This window comes from Poeciliopsis prolifica, unplaced genomic scaffold (genome assembly GCF_027474105.1).
Source record: "Poeciliopsis prolifica strain line A6 unplaced genomic scaffold, Auburn_PproV2 SCAFFOLD034, whole genome shotgun sequence".
In the NCBI taxonomy this organism is placed as follows: Eukaryota; Metazoa; Chordata; class Actinopteri; order Cyprinodontiformes; family Poeciliidae; genus Poeciliopsis; species Poeciliopsis prolifica.
In genome coordinates this window covers 2,682,880-2,705,096 of record NW_026562409.1, presented here as the reverse complement: position 1 = coordinate 2,705,096, position 22,217 = coordinate 2,682,880, and the positions used below count along the sequence as shown (strand labels likewise).

The following is a 22,217-nucleotide window of genomic DNA, read 5'->3' as shown; positions in this document are numbered from 1 at the left end:
TGCAGCTGTTTAAAGTCTTAAGTCACAGGCCTCTAGTTTCTACTGTATGAAACTCATAAGCCGTCAGAACCTCAGACGACGTCAGAAACATCCACCTGGACATTTTAGCTTTATAGAGATGCTGATGTCATTTTTCCAGCCGGACTCAGTACCGACCCAAACTGCTAACGGTACCAAAACCTTCTTCAATCACTACAGTAACGCCAGCAAACTGCTCTTACTTGAACCTCACAGAGGATTCGTGGGTGAAGATAAAACATCAGAACCAACAATAGAAGACCAGAACAACCTGCACTGAAAAAACAGAAAGCTCCAACTTACAAACCCTTTAAATGATTTGTAACGTAATCAAAGTAAGTTTGTCAAATTTTAGTTATTTACATTTGTTTAACATGACAATAAGGCTGCATTTCTTTAAATGTTGTTTTTTTTTACATTCTAGATTTCCAACAAAAAACACCTGAATATTTGTGTTTTTACCCTCTGGAAGACAGTATTATCTAGACATTGCTTGAAATCTTTCACTCTGAGTGGAAGAGATCACTTAGAAATGGAGCTAAATCACTGAAAAGAAACACAAAGATCCAGAGATCCACATAAGTTCAGAAAATGAAGCCTGACCTGCACAGGTCAGGCTGAATGAAAGACGATAACATGGACCTAGTTTAGCTCCCTGTGGTATTCCACAGATGATTCATATTACCTGAGCCTTATACCTACAGAAGATCTGAAAGATAATCTGAAGTTGCCTCTTCTTTTCATTATGAAGAGGAGGAGGAGGAGGAGGAGGAGGAGGAGGAGGAGGAGGAGGAGGAGGAGGAGGAGGAGGAGGAGGAGGAGGAGGAGAGGAGGAGGAGGAGGAGGAGGAGGAGGAGGAGGAGGAGGAGGAGGAGGAGGAGGAGGAGGAAGGTGTCCGGTTCTAGATCAATCCTGGGTTTCCCCAGAATCCCCAGCTGATCTTACAGAAAACTTCCGTTCAGCAGTTTAGTGTTAAATAAAAGAACCTGCGCTCTCTCACGCTGAAATCTCGCGGTCTTTCCGCTCTGTCGTCAGGGATATTTCCATTTCCATTAATTTTACACCGTGCTTGCGCGCCGCCGTGCAGTGCGAGAGTCGGGAACGCGCAACTGCAGCAGATCGCCAGTCTGTCGCGCGCGCAGAGGGGCGGGCGGGGGAGCGCGCGCGAGTGCTCTTCATCACTGCTCATCCAGAAATTCACCAGGAGGACCGGGACCGGAGATCGGTTTGGAGGAACCCAGAACCCAACTGGATCGCTTCGGAGAGCCTCCAGAACCGGAGAACCGCAGGCGAGGCTCGGAAAACCCACCGCACCCAAACGCACCGGGCCAGGTGAGCGAGGAGGAACCAGCGATCCGCAGAGATTCGGGTCCGGATCTGAGCCCGGAGCCGCAGAGGCGCAGCGCGGATTTTTGGCTTTTTATTATTAGCGGTATTTATTTTTTACTCGCCTCGGAACCGCAGCGGTTCTGTAGAGGCGGCGACTGAAGCCGGAGAGCAGCTGGGGGAGGAGCGGCTGTCGGTGCGCGGAGCTCCGGGGACCGAGTGGATCATCCATGGGTTAGACCCGGACTGGTGGTCCACAGCAGCCTGCAGAACCCAGGAGGGTCCAATCTTACCTGCACGCACCTGCGCTCCTGACCCGACCTGCAGGGGCCGAATGATGTAGGCGCCGCTGCCCCAGCAGCAGCTACCGAATCCCGAGTCTCAGCAACCCACCCAGGTCTCTGGACCCCAGGTCTCAGCCCCCCAGGTCCCCGGTCCAGAGAAGAACCATGCCGGCGGGGATGAAACCGCTGGAGAAGTTCCTGAAGAAGCAGACCACCGCGCTGACGCGGGCCGGGGGTTTCGGCGGGGTGGGGGACAAGGCCAGCGGTGGCACCGGGGCGTCCCGCAGGAGGGCCAGCCTGTCCCGGGTCGTCCCGTTCTTCAGGGAGACCTCACCTGAAAGCGGCCACGCGCGGGAGGTGTTCAGGTGAGTTCGGTTCTGCATCTTAAATTCATTAGAAATAAATAAATGAGGCGGACCCAAAGTAAAGGTTTAAGTTTGATGTCATTTAGATGCAAAAGTCAAACTATAATCCCAGTTATTGATCCCAAAGGGAAATGAAATGTTGTGATTCCTATAAATTCAAATTCGTCAGAAAGCTCCTGTAGCAGTCGATGTTGCAGCGACTTTGAAGGAACCTCTGACTGAAGACTGTTTTTCTACAGTCTGAATAAAATAACAGGTTTGGTTCCAAATCAGAAAAAATATGTATATCTTCACATCTTCAGTCACTGACCACTTTGTTAGGTACACCATGCAGGCTCTGGATCGGATCATTCAGTTCTGTATGGAGGTTCTGGTCCATTGCAGCATGAACCAGAACCTCCTTGTCCTGGTTAATGTTTGTTCTGACCCAGTTTATCATCAAAAGATGGTTCCACTGTGGTCCTAATTGGATGGGTCTGGTCAGCACCAGAACTCTGGTTCTGTTCTGCTTTGTTCTGATGCTCAGTTTGATTTTCAGCTCGTCTTTTATTCCACATCTGGATGAATATCTGCATTGGTTTGCTGCCATCTGATTGGCTGTTCAGCTTTTTGTGTTTGAATTGAAATGGTGTTCCTAATGAAGTGGCCAGAAGTTTTAACTGGGTTTAATTTCAGTGTGAAAAAAAAAAATATTTGTAAAGAAAAATAAGTTCTTATATGAATTATTTGCTTTTTAATAATAATAATAATAATAATAATAATAATAGCTATTATTATTATTATTATTATTATTATTATTATTATTATTATTATTATTATTATAGTGACGTAATTTATGTTGAAAGTTTTCTGCATCTGTCTTATTGCAGTTCAGTTTGAGTTTCTGTTCCAGAGGTTTGATCCTTCTCAGCCACCGTAGCTCAGTGGTTCTTCATCTTTCACAGCGGCTCTGGACTCATTTAATGTTCGGCTTTCTTCCCTACAGAGCCGTGATTGAAAGCAGGAAATGAACAGGCCCCAGAGGCCGATGCTTAAGTGGGATGTCAAACAGCCGCTCAGAGATTTCCCTCCGTAGAAAACAGAAATAGTCAAATTACAGAACAAAAAGTTACCAAATATCTAGAAACCATTATGATGAATTCAGGTTTTCAAAGGACAAACAGCTGTTTAATACAGAAAAGGCCTCTTTTTGGCGCCATCCATAGCATGGCACCCCATACAGCATGGCGCCCACTGTAGCATGGCGCCCACTGTAGCATGGCGCCCACTGTAGCATGGCCCCCTGTAGCATGGCCCCCTGTAGCATGGCCCCCTGTAGCATGGCACCCACTGTAGCATGGCGCCCCCTGTAGCATGGTGCCCACTGTAGCATGGTGCCCACTGTAGCATGGCGCCCCCTGTAGCATGGTGCCCACTGTAGCATGGCGCCCCTTGTAGCATGGCGCCCCCTGTAGCATGGTGCCCACTGTAGCATGGTGCCCACTGTAGCATGGCGCCCCCTGTAGCATGGCCCCCTGTAGCATGGCGCCCACTGTAGCATGGCCCCCTGTAGCATGGCCCCCTGTAGCATGGCGCCCCCTGTAGCATGGCACCCACTGTAGCATGGCGCCCCCTGTAGCATGGCACCCACTGTAGCATGGCGCCCCCTGTAGCATGGCACCCACTGTAGCATGGCGCCCCCTGTAGCATGGCGCCCACTGTAGCATGGCGCCCACTGTAGCATGGCACCCACTGTAGCATGGCGCCCCCTGTAGCATGGCACCCACTGTAGCATGGCGCCCCCTGTAGCATGGCGCCCACTGTAGCATGGCGCCCCCTGTAGCATGGCACCCACTGTAGCATGGCGCCCCCTGTAGCATGGCGCCCCCTGTAGCATGGCACCTACTATGACACGACACAGAGGGAGGGGAAATGATGAGTGGTGATGTCACATCCTGTCAGAGATCGGACCAAACTTGCTCCTCCTTTCTTCAAATGGATTAAGTCTAAATATTGACCTTTGACCCCTGCAGCCCTGACAGCGAGGACCCCCCGTCCTGGCCCTCCGCTGCAGGAACCGGGCTGGCCTCAGTTCCGTGCAGCGCCAACGGCTCCTGCTCCGGTTCTGGTTCTGGATCCGGATCTGGATCGGGTTCCGGTTCTGGAGGAGGAGACGTCCGCAGTCCGTCTCTGTCCAGCGACGAGCAGAGCTCCGAGGCGAGCCTGATCACAGAGAGCAGCGGAGGAGGAGGAGGTTCTGGATCCGGTCCAGGAGGAGGAGGAGGGACGCCTCTTCATCCCGACACTCCAGATAACCTGACGTTAGCAGTTCTGGACGGGGTGGCGGGAAAACGGTTCCGACACTGTTCAGGTAAGACCTGAGGATGGATGGATGGATGGATGGATGGATGGATGGATGGATGGATGGATGGATGGATGGATGGATGGATGGATGGATGGATGGATGGATGGATGGATGGATGGATGGATGGATGGATGGATGGATGGATGGATGGAGGGAGTGAGGCAGGTTCTGGTTCTGGTTCTGTTGGAGGCTTGCAGAAGGATTTTCCTGCAGCCTCAGCTGGAAGCTTCATAGGTTACATAATGAGAATCTGTTCAGCCTGGTTGATACAACTGGCTACTCCTCTTCCTCCTCTTCTTCCTCTTCCTCCTCCTCCTGCTCCTCCTGCTCCTCCTCTTCCTGCTCCTCTTTCTTTCTGGCTCCAGTCTCTGACTCTCTCTCAGTGTTTCTTTATTTTTTACACAAACACAAAAGTAGCAAATATTAAAAAGGAAAAATATTCAAATGCCACAAAATTCCTCAAATTTTAGCAAATTAAAATACATTTAAATATATAATTGGATAAATAATATTTCCAAAATCCTCCATTTTGTTTGACTGAACAGATGTTTCACATAGATCTATGTTCTTGAAATAATTTAATTTAAAAAAAAAATAAAATAAGGTAAACATTAAATTTAAAGTAAAATATAAATATGTAAAACAATTTCAAAGCTTCTAATCATAAACCTATTTATTTAGCTTTAAATTTTGCTCTGAATGCTTGTTTTGTCACATTTGTTAAATATTGTTGTGAAGGTTTGTTATGTCTTAGTAATTTATTTTCTAACCTAAATAATTTCCTTGACTTAAAGACTCCGGCTGTCGTTATTGTGCAGTTTGTGTTTGGCTCCATGTTTTCTCGCCACCAGCAGGTGATTTCAGTCTCATTAATAATTAGGAAGCTTCTTGTCGCCTCAACAAACTCTCACAAAGGACTCTTTATGATCCGCCCGCTCGTTTGACTTCTGGTTCTTATGCAACGGGTTCTGTTCACCGGTTTCATCAGAGCTTCACAGTTTGTCTCTGAAAGCTGCAGAACGTTGAAGAGTTCTGATCCGACGGCGAGCGCCACGATCCGGCGATCAGCCGATCCGGCGATCCGGTGATCAGCCGATCCGACAATCCGGTGATCCGGTGATCAGTCGATCCGGCGATCCGGTCCGGAACAGGAAGAGACGCAGAGACTCAACGCTGCTGCAGAGTCGAAGTCAGAATCAAATTAAAAAAACATTTAAAAACATAAAAATGTACAAAAATTAAGCAAATAGACAATTATTTCATTAAGTATTGTTAATATTGTTATATTTGAAGAAGAATTTGAATGATTTATGGAAATATTTAATAAAAAAACAAAATCAATGTAAATATATATTAGTGTCCAGAAGGTTCTGGGGTTCTGCTCGGCTCTGATGGATCTCTGATTTGGCCGACATTTGGGCGGTTTGAGGAGCAGGCTCTTCTCTCACCTGGCAGGTTTTACCTGCTGGAGGCGGGGCCAGCAGGTGTGATGTTTGAACCGTCAGCCAATCAGAGCTGGCCGCTTGTTTCTGGAGGGACAGAGAGTTTTTACGTTTGTTTTGATAATCCAGGTTCAAGGTTCTGCTTTGCCTCACACAAGTGTGTGTGTGTGTAGATGTGTGTGTGTGTGTGTGTGTGTGTGTGTGCGTGCGTGTGTGTGTGTGTGCGTGCGTGTGTGTGTGTGTGTGTAGATGTGTGTGTGCGTGCGTGTGTGTGTGTAGATGTGTGTGTGTGCGTGCGTGTGTGTGTGTGTGTAGATGTGTGTGTGTGCGTGTGTGTGTGTGTAGATGTGTGTGTGTGCGTGCGTGTGTTTGTGTGTGTGTGTGTGTGTGTGTGTGTGTGTGTGTGTGCGTGCGTGTGTGTGTGTGTGTGTGTGCGTTAAAAAGACCCGCCCTTTCTGCGATCTGATTGGCTCCCTGAGCCTCGACCGTCCTGCAACAGTTTGATCTTTTTTAGCGAGAGAACCAGAATAAATCCTTCTGCAGGTGCGATGGTCTCACCTGGTGACATCACTTCCTGGTTGACTCTGACATACAGAACACAGTTTAGGGTGGGAACAAGTAGCTCACCTGGAAAATACCTGCAGAATCACAGTGAATGAAAGCAAAAGCAGAAAGATGTTACATAAGAGGGTGAAAACTCAGATCCTTTACAGAGACACAAACAGCTCAGTGCATGCATGTGAGTGTGTGTGTGTGTGTGTTCTTGTGTGCGTGTGTGTGTGTTTTTGGCCTTCAGAAACTCTAATTAAGCCTCTTTCTGAGGCTCTAATTAGACGTTTCAGTCGTTGTCCTGGAGAAGAAAAAGAAACAACAGATTGAAACTTTTGTGCTCAGCAGACAGCGACACGTCAGAACCCGACCCAAACCGTCCGTCCACAGGACCAACAAGCTTTTTATTCCTGAATTATCCTGCTTTAACCCAGATTTCATCCCTATTTTAATCCAGAACTGTTTGATTTTATTCTAGTTTTAAGGCCTCAGTCATAAAACGAGAAGTGTGTGTTTGTCACACACTTCCTTTGAACACAGCAGAAAAACCAAATATTACCAAGTATTTTTATACTTTCCAGTGCAAATATCATATTTCATGAGAAAACTGACTTACCAGTAACTTTTCAGCAAAATATTAGAGCTACTTTTTCTGAAATAAATAAATAAATACTAGTTTCACTAGCAGATTATGTCACTTATGAGAAAAATGTTTTGTTTTAAGAGAAATAATCTTAAAACAAGCTTCTATGTCTCGGTCAAAAATTAGCAAGAGAAATATCAGAAATTTTAAAATTACTCTTAGAAATTTTCTTGAAAAAACTTTTGACTTTTAAAACTCAAATCTTGCCCATTGAAATTCAAAAATTTCCAATTTTTCCCACAAAAAACTTTTGAGATTAACCTCAAGATTTGTCTCCAAAATTTTCTAATTTTGAAACTGAAAATGTTTTTTTTTTCTACAAAACCTCTGAGATGAATCTCAAACTTTTTGGCAGCAATTTACTCCTTTATTGCATTTGTTTTGCTCCCATTTGTAATGGGAACGCAGCTCCTGCCTCATAAAATCTTTTAGTGGATTTAATGTGGAAGGAAAAGTTTTTGGTTTGGTGTTTCAGCCGACTCGTCTCTGTCCTGCAGCCGTTTATCTGTTTCCGGTTTTGGTCTCTGGGATTCTGCTCGCTTTGAAGTTAATTGTTAGTTTTGTCGTATTTCAAGATATTTGCAGTGGAAACTGAACCCGAAATGCTTGGAAGATTCTGTGTTTCTGCACCAGTCGGTGGCAGAATGACGGCCGGGTGGCTCTGGAGCAAAAACGAGTGGATGCGTGTGGGAGGAAGGTTTTCTTCAGAGAAACGATCCCACTCGTTTACCTCTCTGGATGCGTTTACCTTCACTCCTCCTCCTCCTCCTCCTCTTCATCGCCTTCGTCGACCCCTCCGAGCTGCACGTTTGTCCCGCTTGCGCTCCATTTGGACGTGCAGAAACACAAGAGGCTCTTTTAGCACCTGTTCACATAGCAACCGGCTCTCTGCGAGACGCTGGGAGGGGAGGAGGAGGCGGAAAGAGAAACCGAGCCGAGGAGGTGGGAGGAAATTAAAGCTTCAGCTGGGAAACTTCTCCTCATCCCGAGCAAAATTCATCCAGGATGAATTAACGGGTCGAATCAACCCAGACCCTCTTCCTGGTCGGGCTGGGCGGTTTGGATTTGATCGATTAATCGAGCTTTTGCTTTGTGAAGATTTAAGTTTTATCAAATACAGATTTTTCCTTGAGTGGCTCCAAGGCCGCCATCTTGTTGGGAAAACGCGTTTGCAGCAGAATTTAGGTTAAATCTCAATAAAATGGGTTTAAGGTTTTTATCTTAGAAGAATTAAGTTGTATTTTTATGAGAACTACAACATGGGAAATAACAGAAAAATTGTACTTTGGTATAAGTTTTAGAGATGATATTAAAAAAGAAAACATCTTGAAACAATCGATCAAACAGCTGATGAACTGAGCTGATCGTCAGATCCTGATAAAAACATTTATTCTCCTAATTTTAATGTATTGAGTCTTTATTCTGCTAATATTTTCTCATATTTGGACAAAAATTCTCATAAAATAAAAGCCATTTTTTAATTTCCAGCAAGTTGATTAAAATTGTAACCTGGATCTGGTATTTAAAAGCTAACATGTTATTTTCAATGTATTTTATTCTCCTGGTGGAGAAAAGCGGTTAAGTGGAGCCTGGATTCAGTCATGTGTTCAGAATGAGACCCTGAGGTCAGAGCGACTTTAAAACCTTTTTACGTCTGTGTGTCCATCTGCTGTCCGGCTCCTAAAGAAACGTCTAAAGAAACGGCAAGCTCTCCAAAAACAGTCTTATTCTTCTTTTCAGAATAAACGCTACAAATGCGATGTTTTAGACGTTCAGATGATCCAAAGCTCAGTTTGTCTGAGCAGAAGTAAAAATAAATCTGAACCAGGTGAAACTAAAACTGAGGAGTTTTGGCTGAAACATATTTACAAATAAAAATCTGTGTATATATTATACAGGTTTAGCTTAATTATTGCTTAGCCATATGAGCAATAACATATCCTCAATAAAATAATAATATATGCTCAATAATATGTTGTTTTTCAAATAAATGGCATTTTTAGAGTTTTTATATCCCAATTAATGATTATCTTATCCAATAATCATCAACTAAATTAACTGACAGCTATTTCAGTTTTCGATTAATCATGTTTGATTTGATTAATCGTTTCCTGTAAGTCATAATAAAAGCTTGAAATATTTCACTGTGTCCAATGAACCTGTTTCTTTTTTATGTTATATCTAGTTTTTTAGTTTTTTAGATGTTCTAGTGGATATTTCTGTTTTTCTGAGTAGGTGTGACGCAGCGCCGCTGTGTCGTCCTCCACTCTGATCCCAGATTTTAGTTTCTGCTCGGCTTCACATTGTGAATGGACCTTTCTCTCTGCCAGCCAAGCAGAACTTTATCCGTTCGCTTCGTCTCCGGCTCTAAAGCCACTTATAAAACATTCCCATCTCTGGTGAAATTTCAGCCTGTAGGGACGGGAATCAGTCAAATGTCCTGCAGAGCCCAGCAGGGAAACTGGACCCAGTTGGATCACTGCTGATCTCTGTGGACCCAGACGGATCTATGGGTCCAGATTTGACGACATGTGGGACTTCCTGTTCTGAATTAACTGTTTTGTTGGTTTTGTTGAAATCATTTTGGGTTTTGAGGTAGAAATTTAAACGGGTTTGGTACCAATATGGAGTCCAGTTGGTGTCCAAATGGGTTTGGATCTGATTTTTGGATTATTTGGCACTGGTCAGATGATCTCTGCATTTCTGTGCATCTTTTCCAGGAGAAAAAAGTTAAATATTTTAAGTAGGGCTGAAACAATTAATTGGATTAATCGTGATTAATTGATTATTGAAATAAAGTTAACTAATTTAGTAACTGAATAATGACTTTAGAGAGGCAATCGTTGCTTCTCATCAATCTGGGAAGAGTTTGAAGAGCTCAAAGACTCCACTGCTACAAAATAACTTTTAAAAAGAGACACAAAAAATTGAAACAATTAATCATGATTAATCGATTATTGAAATAAATGTTGAGTTTTTATGTCTTCATAAAAATGTTTTTTTGGCTGTAGATGAGTCATTTTCTATATTTTAGGTAAGAAAATGTTTGTTAAGAAAGCAGTAAAATTTGTTCATTTGCATCTTTTAAGAGATTAAGTGAAAAATTTGCATAATATGACATGTTTTTTTATTGATTAGTCATCAGAAGAATCAATAGTTGCAGCTCTGATTTGAAGGTGTATTTTTTAAATCCATCTTTAGTTTTAAATGGTTTAACTGATGGGTTCTGATCCGGTTCCCTGCAGCTCACGCTGATTTCTCTCCTTTTTTTTTATCAGTTTCTTCTTCTTCTCGCACATTTCTCTCTCCATCCTCTTGCTGTCAGCGACGTGTTGTCTCCATGGTAACCGCCTGCAGAGAGGCGGGCTTGGACTGGACACACCCACTGCAGCATGGCTCTCACACACACACACACACACACACACACACACGCAGCGCAGCAGTGTATTTTAGTAAATGTGACCACAGGTTTGAGGCGCGTCGTGCTGCTTCAGCATCTTAAATTACAGCCGTCGGCTGCAGCAGCTCCTCGCCGCCGCCTCTCGGCTCGCTGCGTGTCATGGCCTAACGTATAATCAGAGGCGGCCTCGTCTCTGCATCCTCCTCCTCCAGCAGAGACGCTGCTGTCCTGTCAGGACTCTCTCTGCATGTAGAGAACCAGAAGCTGTGAGGCTGCAGGATGTGGAGGCATCCCTCAGCCTCCTCCTGGCTCATCCGCTGTAATGAACATGCTGCAGATCAGAGGTGGAGTCCTCTGGCTCCAGTTTGAAATGTCTGTGCTGCGTTCAGGTGCAGCATGTAACATCTAACCTCTCTGTGTGTCTGTGTGCAGAAACCCTGCTGGATGACTTCATGTTGACACATCCCATCTTCCTGACGGCCGACAGGCTCCAGCAAGTCCTGCTGCAGCAGTATCCTTGTCCTGGGCCTGACTGAATGCGCTCACGGCGCTGCGATGCGACGTGCATGCACCGGTGTGCTTAATGCGATCGGAATGAGGGACGAGCTCTGCAGGTTTGATTCCAGGGTATTAACGGCGGCTTTGTTCCCGTTGTGTAGCTTCGAGTCGCATTTTTCCCTCCTTTTCGCCTGCAGCCTGCTGACTCTACCTCATGTTTGTTACCGAGTTTCTTTTTTTTTTTTTTTTGCCCCACCTTCTTTCTGTTTGTTTGTGTTCCAGAGGACAGAAAAAGGAACATTTCACCACGTTCAGGTTCAGGAGAAAAACACTTCCACAACAGCGACTCGCAGCCTGATCCAGGAACCGTTTTTTAAGAACGTTTCATAAATGATAGTCTGGTAGGATCGGTCAGACTGGGAACCAAACCTGCAACATTTGTTGCATTTCCAGGTGTTGTGGTTCTCTGAGTCAAACCAAACAAACCTTTTGAAAAACAGTTTCCCTCCTCACCTGTGGGGGCGTTGCACATATAACCACTGAAGGAAACAACATGAAAGCCTCTGAAGAAGACACTGAATGCAACATCCTTCTTCGCTAAATGTAAACAAAAATAGAGTAGCTTCAGACGAGTCATTTCTCCTGCTAGCATTAGCCTGCTAGCATGCCTTGCGATATAGTTCACTTCCTGCTTTTGGCACGCTTGGCGTTCAGATATGCATCTGAACCGCACCAGAGTTCACTTCAACCGAATCCAGACTGAGGTTTATAGGCGGGCCAGAGTTCGTTCGTTCAGTCAGAGTTCGGTTACGCATCCTCGCCTCCCCATAGGAACCAGACTTTCCAGGCAAATGGTCTGGAGCCGGATTAAAGTGGACCAAACATGGCTGGTGTGAACGAGTCTTAACTCTTTAACATCTTGGTTCTTGGAGACGAACTGTGTCCCAAATCTTTTTTCCAAGTTTTCCTGTGAAAACTCGGAGCTCCTTGTTATGAAGAAAAGATGCATACCAGGAAACATTATGCTTTCACAATTGATCCATTAAGTTCATTTAAAAAAATAAAATAAAATAAATTCTCATATGCTCAGAAAAACAAAACCACAATTTGAACACCACAAGTTCCCTTCGATATAATTTAAAGCAATCTCATAAATAGAATAATAAATGAAGTAGGGAAGTAAAGAGAGGAAAAGATGCCAGTGTTGGGGTTAGGGTTAGGGTTAGGGTTAGGGTTAGTCAGTCTTCATGCATCTGAGGGTTTGTAACTCGTCTCACCCGCTTGTGTCACGTAAACACTGTTGGTGTGGAAATCAGAAACACAGTGTGACTGACGTGATGTTGCACCTTTGATGAGCATCGCTATGTTCAGAATGTCGAAACGTTTCCTCTCCTGAGGGTGAGCCCAGCCTGCAGGAGATTATTTCAGCTGTTTGCATTCATGATCACATTCTTTTGGCTTTTATGCTTAACTAATGACTGAGTGAAGGAATTGGACGGTACCGACTGGTAGATCCACTTTTAAATTCCCGCTGAATTGTGACTCAGAACCTTCAGGTAGAAACCAAGTTTCCGGATGATTCCGCCGCCTTAGAGTAGAAGGTTCTGTTTAGAATCCTGACTGTTTCATCTTCGGCGACAAATGACTCAATCTAAAGGTCTCAGCACAAACACGATCTGCAAACAACTTTACGATCTGAATCATGCCAACTGTTTCACATTCTCATGCAAATCAATGCAGAACCATCGAAGATTAACTCGACTGCATCATCCACAAACAACTTTACAACCTGAACTACTATTTCATATTATCCTGCAAGTTTTTATAGAACTTTCTAAGATTTACACGACTGCATCATCTGCAAAAAGCATAACAATCTCATGCCAACTGTTTCACAAACTCCTGCAAATTGTTGCATAACCTTTCAAACTTAAGCATGTCATCTGCAAACAACTTTGCAATCTGAATTGTGTTGACAACTTCATATTCTCATGCAAGTTGTTGGAGAATTGTTTCTAAGCTTAACACGGCTGCATCATCTGCAAACAACTTTACAATCTGATGCCAGCTGTTTCATACATTCCTGCTAATTATTTCATAACCATTTAAGTGCGTCATCTGCAAACAACTTTACAATCCGAGTCACGCAAAATGTTTCCCGTTCTCCTGTTGAGTTTAAGTCTAAACTGAACATGACTGCATCATCCGCAAACAGTTTTCTGAAACCGGCTGAACTGGAAACCTTTACGGGACGTGAAGCCGTTTTTTTCTGCTGTGTTCTGATTAGTTCAGTTCATGATGGCTGATATGAAAACTGCCAGTTTGTAACATCCAGCCACGTGAATCCTCCCCCACAGGGAGATGGAGAGGAAGAGAGGGATGTGGGCGGAAGCAGAAGAGTGAAAGAAACGGACAGAAATAAATCTCCCTTTGTTGTATTGCAGAGATTCAGGGACTTTTCCTCTCAGGATGTGCACATCTGTTCTCAGTGCAGGATTAAATAGTCATAGACCTGATTAAAAATCAGAAGAACAAGGAGCTGATGGCGAAGGAGAGCAAAGCTTCATGGGAAATGTCGCTGAAATTCTCAGTGTTGGGCAAACAGAGAGCAGAAAAAGCATCAGCCAGGCAGAGGGGATGAAACAAGCAGTGTTTGTGTGTGTGTTGGTGAGGCAGCTGGATGCGGATGTGTGTGTGTGTGTGTGTGCGGTGTAATGTGGGTCATCATGGCGGCGTCTCTCTCTGAGCTGCAAACGATGCTCCTCCTGCTGTAACACAGAAGATGCATGTAGGTTTCCACGCGCCGCAGAAACACGTGTTTCACATCCAGCCTGGTTCCTCCTTAACCCAAACGCTCCTCCAGATTCTCCCTGGAGGCCGAGGGGGGCGGCGGCGAGCGGCGGCGGGACGGCGAGGCCGAGGCGGCCATGAGCGCCGCCGAGAGGAAGCAGGCGGTGCTGAACATGGCCTTCCGCTACCTGGACACCTACAGAGAGCTGCTGCAGGAGGAGGGAGAGCGCAGCAACAGCTTCCCCAAGGTACCGGTGTGAGGCCAAAGGTCAACGACGTTCAGCTGCACACACTCACCTCCGCTTAGCCCAACCAGGCTACACAGAAAAATAAGAAATTCAACAAATTAGAAACTACTCACTGAAATGTGGTGACATGTTCCACACTTCCTGATTTCCTTCTATTTTTATTATCTAATCATTGACTCACACTCTAAACTACAAATCTGATTTTAATTAAAAATAGAACAAGACGACTCAGATCCTGTTTCTATTGCTGAGAATAGATTAAATATTTTTACATAAATGAAAGAAAACTGGATGATTTTCATTTAGCAGGAAAAACTTCAAAGAAATCTGGTTATTTTATTTGTTTAATTAAAATGCTTCATGTTTAGTTTATTGTTGAACGGGTGAATCAGAACTTTTTTAGTTAATAAAAATGTATTGTTTTCACGTTTTCATTTACAGAAATATTTTTTCCTCATATTTCGCACCACCTCACAAACCAGCCTTCATCCTGGTGGTTGAAATGGTTCTGTATGGAGGTTGGTTCTGTATGGAGGTTGGTTCTGTATGGAGGTTGGTTCTGTATGGAGGTTGGTTCTGTATGGAGGTTGGTTCTGGAACAACCCTTTAGTTGTTCCAGAACCAACAAAAGGAAACTTCCCAGCCTTTCAGTAAAACGACGTAATCTCACGTAATCCGTCTCAAAGAGCGAGACGCCATCAGGCCTCAACATGCCTGACTTCCTGATGATTATCGGCCAAGCCCTGCGTTCACGCGATGACAGTAACGGTCTGGAAAGCAGCCTGATGGGAATCTGCAGACGCTGGTTCTGAGAAGAAGGCCTGAAAGTGAAAGTGAAGCAGCTGAACCTGCGGCTGCCGGCGGGTTGCTGATGTCTCCGTTTGGGCTCAGATTGTGGGTGTGTCTGTGTGCAGGAGCTGTACTTGTGTGCGGTTCAGGAGCTGACCCGGTATCCTGAGCTGGTGGAGGACGTCCTGAAGCTGCAGCGATGGTCTGAGATCCTGCACTGCCCGTAAGGCTGTGAAGACTCAATATTTTAACTACATATTCTGCTGTTTTTGCTGGACGTTCATCACGTTTATTCGCTGTTTTCCCTTTCATTCGGGATATTTGTGTATTTCAGCTCCGACGAGGAGAAAGAGAGCAGGAAGAAGCAGGTCCGTCCGCTGTTCAGACACTTCAGACGTATCGACGCCTGCCTGCAGCCTCGTGAGGCCTTCAGAGGCTCAGACGAAAGTACGACGCCCACAGATACCTACACACACACACACACACACACACACACACACCTGAGTTATAAAGGCTGTGATCTCTAAACACACACGCTCACAATTGAAATGCAAACACAGCTGCAATCTGCGGTTGGGATATACAAATCACTGGCCGACACACCCTGAACACAACACACACACACACACACACATCAGAGGTTTGGACTTTTAACTCCAATACAAAGGACCAACCCACCAGTTCTGCTGCAGTTCCACCACTAACCAGCAGACGGACCGAGAATCTCCATCAGTATTGATTTATAGGGGCAGCATCATGAGTTCCTTTCTTTAAAGTTCCCTTTGATTCATAATAACTGGAAAATGGATCAATATATTTGATTTGCTTGAGGATTTTGATGAAGGGATTTTACAAACTGTAACGTTTATTAGACTTTGAACTGCCTTTTTGCTTAAATCTCCAAATGAATGTGACTTTTTGGGGAACATTCCCAGCTCAGTGAGATTTTCCTGCGTGCTCGCAGTCTTCTGCAGGGTCTACACCCCGGATCACTCCTACGTCACCATCCGGAGCCGCCTGTCCTGCCGGGTCGGAGAGATTCTGGCGCTGGTCAAAGAGAAGCTCCAGTACAGCGAGGACCAGCCAGTCCAGCCTGGGAACCTCATACTGGTGGCCGTCACCTCGGCTGGAGGTCCGTCTTCCCTCAGGTTGTGGATGTTTTGGGGTTTTTCCCGCGGTGACTGACGGCGGCTGTGTTTGCAGAAAAAGCCGTGTTTCGCCCCAGCGACGAGGCCGTCTTCACCACGCTGGGCGTCAACACCCACCTGTTCGCCTGTGAACCCTCTGAGCTCGACTCTCTGGTGAGGATCGATGCTTATTGATTGAAGGGCGATTGATTGTAGAGTAGCAACAGCCAGGTCTCCGCTATGCTCACCTGATTAATTTGATGAATAATTAACCAGAAGTATTTATTACCCCTGATAAAGCATTAACAGATTAGGATGGTTTTCTTTCCATGGAATATTACATCATGAGTTGTAATTAGTGTTTTTATGAACATTTTCTGGCTCAGGGCAAAGTTGACTGGAGATTTGGTTTACCAATAAATCATAAAGAAATCCTACAAATAAATTAATCAAACTGGTGACACTGGAAAACTGACAGCATTCCTAACTGGAATACAAGCATGGGGACATGTGTAGAATAATACAGTCAAAAATCAATCCAGTCCAGTTTATAAGGAATCCATTCCAGTCAAAAATGTATCCAGTTCAGTTTAGAGACACTCCAGTCCAGACTTTAACTCACAAGGAGATCTGTCTCTTTTCTAGAAAATACATGTAAAATTATTCTGTTTAAGCTGTTTCAAACGGGTTAGAGGTGTGATAACCCCCATAAATGTCACCAGTTCATCACGAAGAGATGAAATGGTGACATTTTCCGAGATTCAAAAAAACACTTTTTAGAAAAGGGCAGGAAGGTTTGAATTAGGAGAAAGAAAGGGGGCCAAGTGTCACGCCCTGAGGAACCTCTATTTTAGTTCCTATATTTTGGAAAACTAAAGCAAGCTTCTCATCATTGGGTTCAAAGTTCAACAATGAAAACGGATTTCTGTCTGGAGTTTTTTTCATCTTTAATTCTGATGTCACTTCCTACAGCTTCCTCTTCCTGAGGAGATCCACTGGACGCCCGGCGACAGCAAACTTCACGACATGTCGGCGGAGGAAGTGGCCAATCAGCTGGTGGTGTTCGACTGGGAACTTTTCAGCTGCGTTCATGAGGTCAGAAAAACATTTGGTGAAAAAATCTTAAAAAACGTGATTAGCTGAAAAGAATAATATGCAGTTTTTTAATCCAATGTAACACCCATATCGCCCCCTGCAGGTAGAGTTCATCTGTTACGTATTTCACGGTGAGCAGTCGCGCTGGCGCCCCCTCAACCTGGAGCTGGTACTGCAGCGCTGCAGCGAGGTGCAGCACTGGGTCGCCACAGAGATCCTGCAATGCCAATCGCTGCCGAAGAGGATCCAGCTGCTGCGCAAGTTCATCAAGATCGCAGCGCTGTGAGTTTACATCACTACCACTAATGTGTTCATTTTATTTCAGAAAAACTTTTTTCTCGAACATTTCTGAAATTAATCAGCAATTAATCAATACGTTTTTTCTAGAAAGAAACTATTTAAAATGTGGTGTGTGGGTTTTTTTTATATTTCTGAGTTTTTTTCTAGGAAATTTTCAGCTTTTCTAAATCAGAAATCTCAGTTTTTTGGTGTAAATTTTTTTCTTCTTTTCTACGTAACACACAGATGAATTTATCATATACTGTGATCAGTATCGGGGGTAAATGATCAATAATCAGTATGGAAATTGAACTGAACGTCACCAGTCCTCTGCAGCTCTCTGCTGCCTCCTGGTGTTCAGGCCGTGAACTGACCCGGTTCTGCTCCGTTCCAGCTGTAAACAGCAGCAGGACCTGCTGTCCTTCCTGGCGGTGGTTCTGGGTCTGGACAACCCGAACGTCAGCAGACTGCGGCTCACCTGGGAGGTACGACCCGCCGGGTTTTTAACAGAACAGACAGGGCGGTTCTGTTGAACCCAGTCCGTCTGTAGAACCACATCCTCTGGATCTGATAACGAAATCTCCTCTGATGTTCTCAGGGTCTTCCAGGAAAGTTCAGGAAGCAGTTCCAGCAGTTCGAAAGCATCGCTGTGAGTTTCCCACGCCGATCCTGGGTCTGTGCCGATCAGAACCGACCCGGTTCAGAAACATGATGCTCACCTTTGACCTTCTTGTCCTGCAGGACCCGTCCAGGAACCACAAGTCCTACAGAGACCTGATCACCAGCCTGAGACCCCCGCTGATCCCGTTCACCCCGTTGCTGCTGAAAGGTGACCAGAACCCGACCAGAACTCAGAAAACTGGGTTCACTGGTTTTTAACTATTCTTTTGTTTTGTTGTTTTTTTCATTTCTTTCTTTGCACCAACCTTTTTTTTTTTTAAGTTGACCAATATTTTAAAATCTTAATTAAATCATAAAGATGGAAAAGTTCTGCTGTCTTTATCTGGAACATGCAGTAAATTTCCAACAAATTTTTTTTTGGGGAAGTTTCCCAAGAAAACAAACAAACAAAAAGTGAGTTTGAAAAGTCAAAAAATCTGATTTTTTTTCCAACAGATTTTTAGCAATTCTTCAGTCCGGTTCACATTTTATGACCTGACATTTTTCAAACCAAATCTGTTTTTTATGATTTCCAACAGTCAGCGTTCCCCTGGGTTTTATGTTTTTAGTAAATCTCAGAAAAATAACTGTTCATTATTAGAGAGGACTGTCCGTCTCCATGGCAACACAGTCAGAGAACAGGAAGTAGGTTAAAGGAAAAAAAAGATGAAAACTGTTATTTTTGAATTGTGATCTGGCGCCCCCGGTGGGGGAAAAGTGAAAAACACTAATGATTATTGTAGTGATTGATTATTCTATTGATTCTTGTGCTGATTGATTATTCTATTGAATATTGTAGTGATTGATTATTCTATTGATTATTGTAGTGATTGATTATTCTATTGATTAATCAGATTAAAAAATGAGCACTTTCTGCAGATTTTTAAGTGATTTCTTAAGCTTTTTTATAGAATATTATAAATACTTTAACAAACAATTTAATTCCTTTAATAAACATAAAATGCCATTCATTTAGTGAATTCTTGATCATTTGTCACAAAGGACACATCTGATGAATCCGTTTTTCTCCATCATTGAGATTCTTGACTGTTCTGATTCGTGTTGTTTGCAGATTTGACGTTTCTTCACGAAAGTTGCAAAACGTTCCACGGAGAACTTGTCAACTTTGAGAAGATGGTGAGTTTGTTGTTCAATTAAGACATAATGTTCAGATGTTTTAATTATTTCTACCGGTGAATAAATTAGGTTACCTTAGCAATTTTTATCAGCTGAAAAGCTTAAAAGTGACAATCACTGCATGAGAAAAAAATACTGAAAACTGCAGACGTTTGGTGATGAAACTCGAGAGGCGTAAATGAACTGAAAAGATTGAGATCCGGATGTTCAAAGAGCGGCACAGGGGCCATTTGTGGCCCTTGGATTGATTTCTTTCGGGCCCCAACTGCAGTTTACTCAAACTTTAAATTTTTAATCAAGGTAAAATTATTATTTTGTAGTGGAAAATGTTCAGTGAAACAAATAAAAAAAATTGTTTACAAGTTAGCTTTTTTAAAAAGTAGAAAGTTTATTCAGACTTTTACCGAAAACTTTGCAGCACCAAACCAGCTCTCATTTAATTATTGAATCCGGCTGAGAAAAGATTTGTTAAATCGAGCCAAAGACAATTTGACTGTCTTAACTGTCTTTCTTTGCATATAACAAACATGAAAAATAATTTTATAGTTTTAGTTATAGGATAAAAAAAATCCTTTTCCTATCAAGAAAGAAACTGGCTTGTTTGGTTTTAGTTTTTTTACTTTTACTTTTTTGGTCCCACTGCAAAAACACAAATTCTTACTAAGTGCTTTTGTTTTGTAGTGAAAATGTTTTAGTACCTTTGAAATAATTAAAACGAACTTACAAGTACCTTTTCAGCAAGAGCGAGCCGCTTGTTTTAAGTCAATAATTTCTTAATGTTGATGGAGAAGTTCTATTTCAATCGGCAGATAAATTCCCTTCTAACAAGACATTTCATTTCATTCCCATGAATGAATATGCTAATGGAATAGAACATTTTCATCAATGACAAGGAATTGTTGATTCTTATTGAAAGGTTGTTTCTAAATTAGTTTTGTTTTATTTCAAGTTGACAAAGATATTTGCAGAAAAAACTACACAAAAATACTTGTTAAGATTTAATCTATGACTCGTAGAGCCTCACTAATCTCATCTTTATTGTTTTTCTGCAGCATAAAGTGGCTGAAATGGTGAGAACCATCAGACGGTACCGCAGCTCCCAGCTGGGTGAGTCCAAACTCTTCCCCATCGTCCTGTCTGTCTCCACCTGCTGGCAGGTTTCTGTCACTGCAGCTGCGACTGCTCGCTGATGTTGTGATGTGTTTCCTGGTAGCCATAGATACAGAGACGTCCCCCTCCCACCTGCAGACGAAGGCCTACGTCCGTCAGCTGCAGGTGATCGACAACCAGAACCTGCTGTTCGACATGTCCTGCAAGCTGGAGCCCAAAGACACGTAGAGGGACGAAGGAGCGGCTAGGAAGAGGAGGAGGTTCACGACCCGGACGTTAGATTTACACCTGCTCCTCTTCATCATATAATATAAAACATTCTGCCACACCTCCAAACCTGGAGACCCAGAACTCTGGTTTCATTCGTCTGTTTCTGGTCGTCTCTGCAGGATTCTGTAGAACCAGAACCGACCCGAAACCTAAGCATTGGTTTCTAACACACAGCTGGAACACAAGTGGAGTTATGGCTCCTCCACAATCCAGTTTACCTAGTGGAATCACATATTTATTCATATTTACCTCAAATTCTGCGTATTTTCAGCTGCAGTAGCAGAAAATCAGTGACGCTTCTGAGGGGGGCTCAGTGGGGCAATGGACCCCTTCTGGAAAATGGTTGCCACCCTGACGCACTCCCAGAGAATCATCTTTATGTTATAAAAAGGCATAAAATGGCTTTAAGAGATACAAAGAAATGTGTATGTGTATATATATATATATATATATATATATATATATATACACATACACATTTCTTTTTTATCTGTACCCTCTAAAGATTTTATTAAAATTTTCTGAAAATATGCAGAATTTAACTAAATAAACAAAATTACCACCATTACATCAGTGTCATGATAGTAAAGTTTATTCTAATTATTAAAGCAGTTTAGTTCCAATTTGATCTCTTTACAAAATGATAAAACTTTGGAAATTCATAAAGAGAAAAATCTCAAGTAATAAAGACAAACGGGAGAACAGCCATGATCCAGCTATACAATATAGCAAGAAATTATATAAAAGTGAAGCATCAAGCAAATGTTTATCTTTCACTACCAGCAGTAGGTGTCAAATACTGTTCCTTTAAATTCAGAAGGTGCATTAAAGAGCAGACCTTGAGCTTTAATGTTTCTCCTGAAACAATATTTGGAGAAAAAAATTAAGAAGTTTTATTGCTGTGTGTTAGCAACTGATGACCCAACCCCTGACGCATGGACCAATCAGAATGCAGATAAATGGCAGGCATCGTCCAATCAGCTTCCTTCAGCCGGAGTCAGGCTGCGAGATTTAATGTGTTGTGGTTTTCCAGACTTCAGGTTCTATTTTCACTGACTTCATGGACCAAACAGGTCACAAATAAAGAGCTATTGCAGCAGGACAGCGCCCCCCACAGAGGGCTGATGGTACTGTGACTTTTGGGGCTGCTGCAGAGTGATCGTCTGACCCAAACCGCGAACAGAGACCGGCAGCTGTTCTCTGTCCAGAACTGATCTGTAAATGTTCAAAGCAAGGAGGAAAACAGCCATCATTTTGTTTCGCGTTGAGACGGATTTCATATTTTTAACAAAAGACTCGGGTTGGTCCTGATGTTGGGGCCGACCCGGGCTTTATACCTGCTGCCATATTTCACTCACACTCCAGGCAGGTGACGATGCATTCACTGACGGTCGGACTCGTGGACGCCGACGGAGCAACAACTCACCTGATTGGATCAGAGAGAGTAGATGCTGGTTTTCTACCGAACAACGTCTGAAGACTCTACAGCCTTTTGTTTCCAGACAATGATGATGGTCCCTGAACATCTCACAGTGTTTGAGGGTCACATGGTCCAGATCAGGCTCCTCTTAAAGGACCAGTCTGTTGTTTACCTCTGGGTTTCAGATCAGAATATATAAACTTCATACACCTCCGCCTGATTGGTTACATCTGGAGAAAAAAATAAGGAATGGTCCTTTAAGAGAGCGTGACTCTTTAATGTGATTGGTCGGACCTTTAGTCAACCAGTCGTGTTGATGGGATGACATCACTCCTCAGAATTGAGCAAATTCTTTCTCTCTACCTGCTGACACACCTGAACGACCAGCCGGCTCTACAAAGGACCCGCCTACCCCCGCCCAGA

At 43.6% G+C, this 22,217-nt stretch overlaps 1 protein-coding gene across 1 annotated transcript; it reads left to right on the top strand.

Moving 5' to 3' along the window:
* The first annotated feature begins 1,093 nt into the window (after positions 1-1,093).
* On the top strand, positions 1,094-20,780 carry rapgefl1 (Rap guanine nucleotide exchange factor (GEF)-like 1). The gene is made up of 16 exons (XM_055052232.1): positions 1,094-1,993; positions 4,006-4,343; positions 10,804-10,882; positions 13,733-13,907; positions 14,822-14,919; positions 15,031-15,143; positions 15,661-15,828; positions 15,900-15,997; positions 16,796-16,918; positions 17,022-17,200; positions 17,592-17,682; positions 17,796-17,846; positions 17,939-18,026; positions 18,930-18,994; positions 20,047-20,101; positions 20,208-20,780. Exons 1-16 carry the CDS (start codon positions 1,794-1,796, stop codon positions 20,330-20,332), a joined length of 2,046 nt encoding a protein of 681 aa, XP_054908207.1. The 5' UTR covers positions 1,094-1,793; the 3' UTR covers positions 20,333-20,780.
* Positions 20,781-22,217: the final 1,437 nt, after the last annotated feature.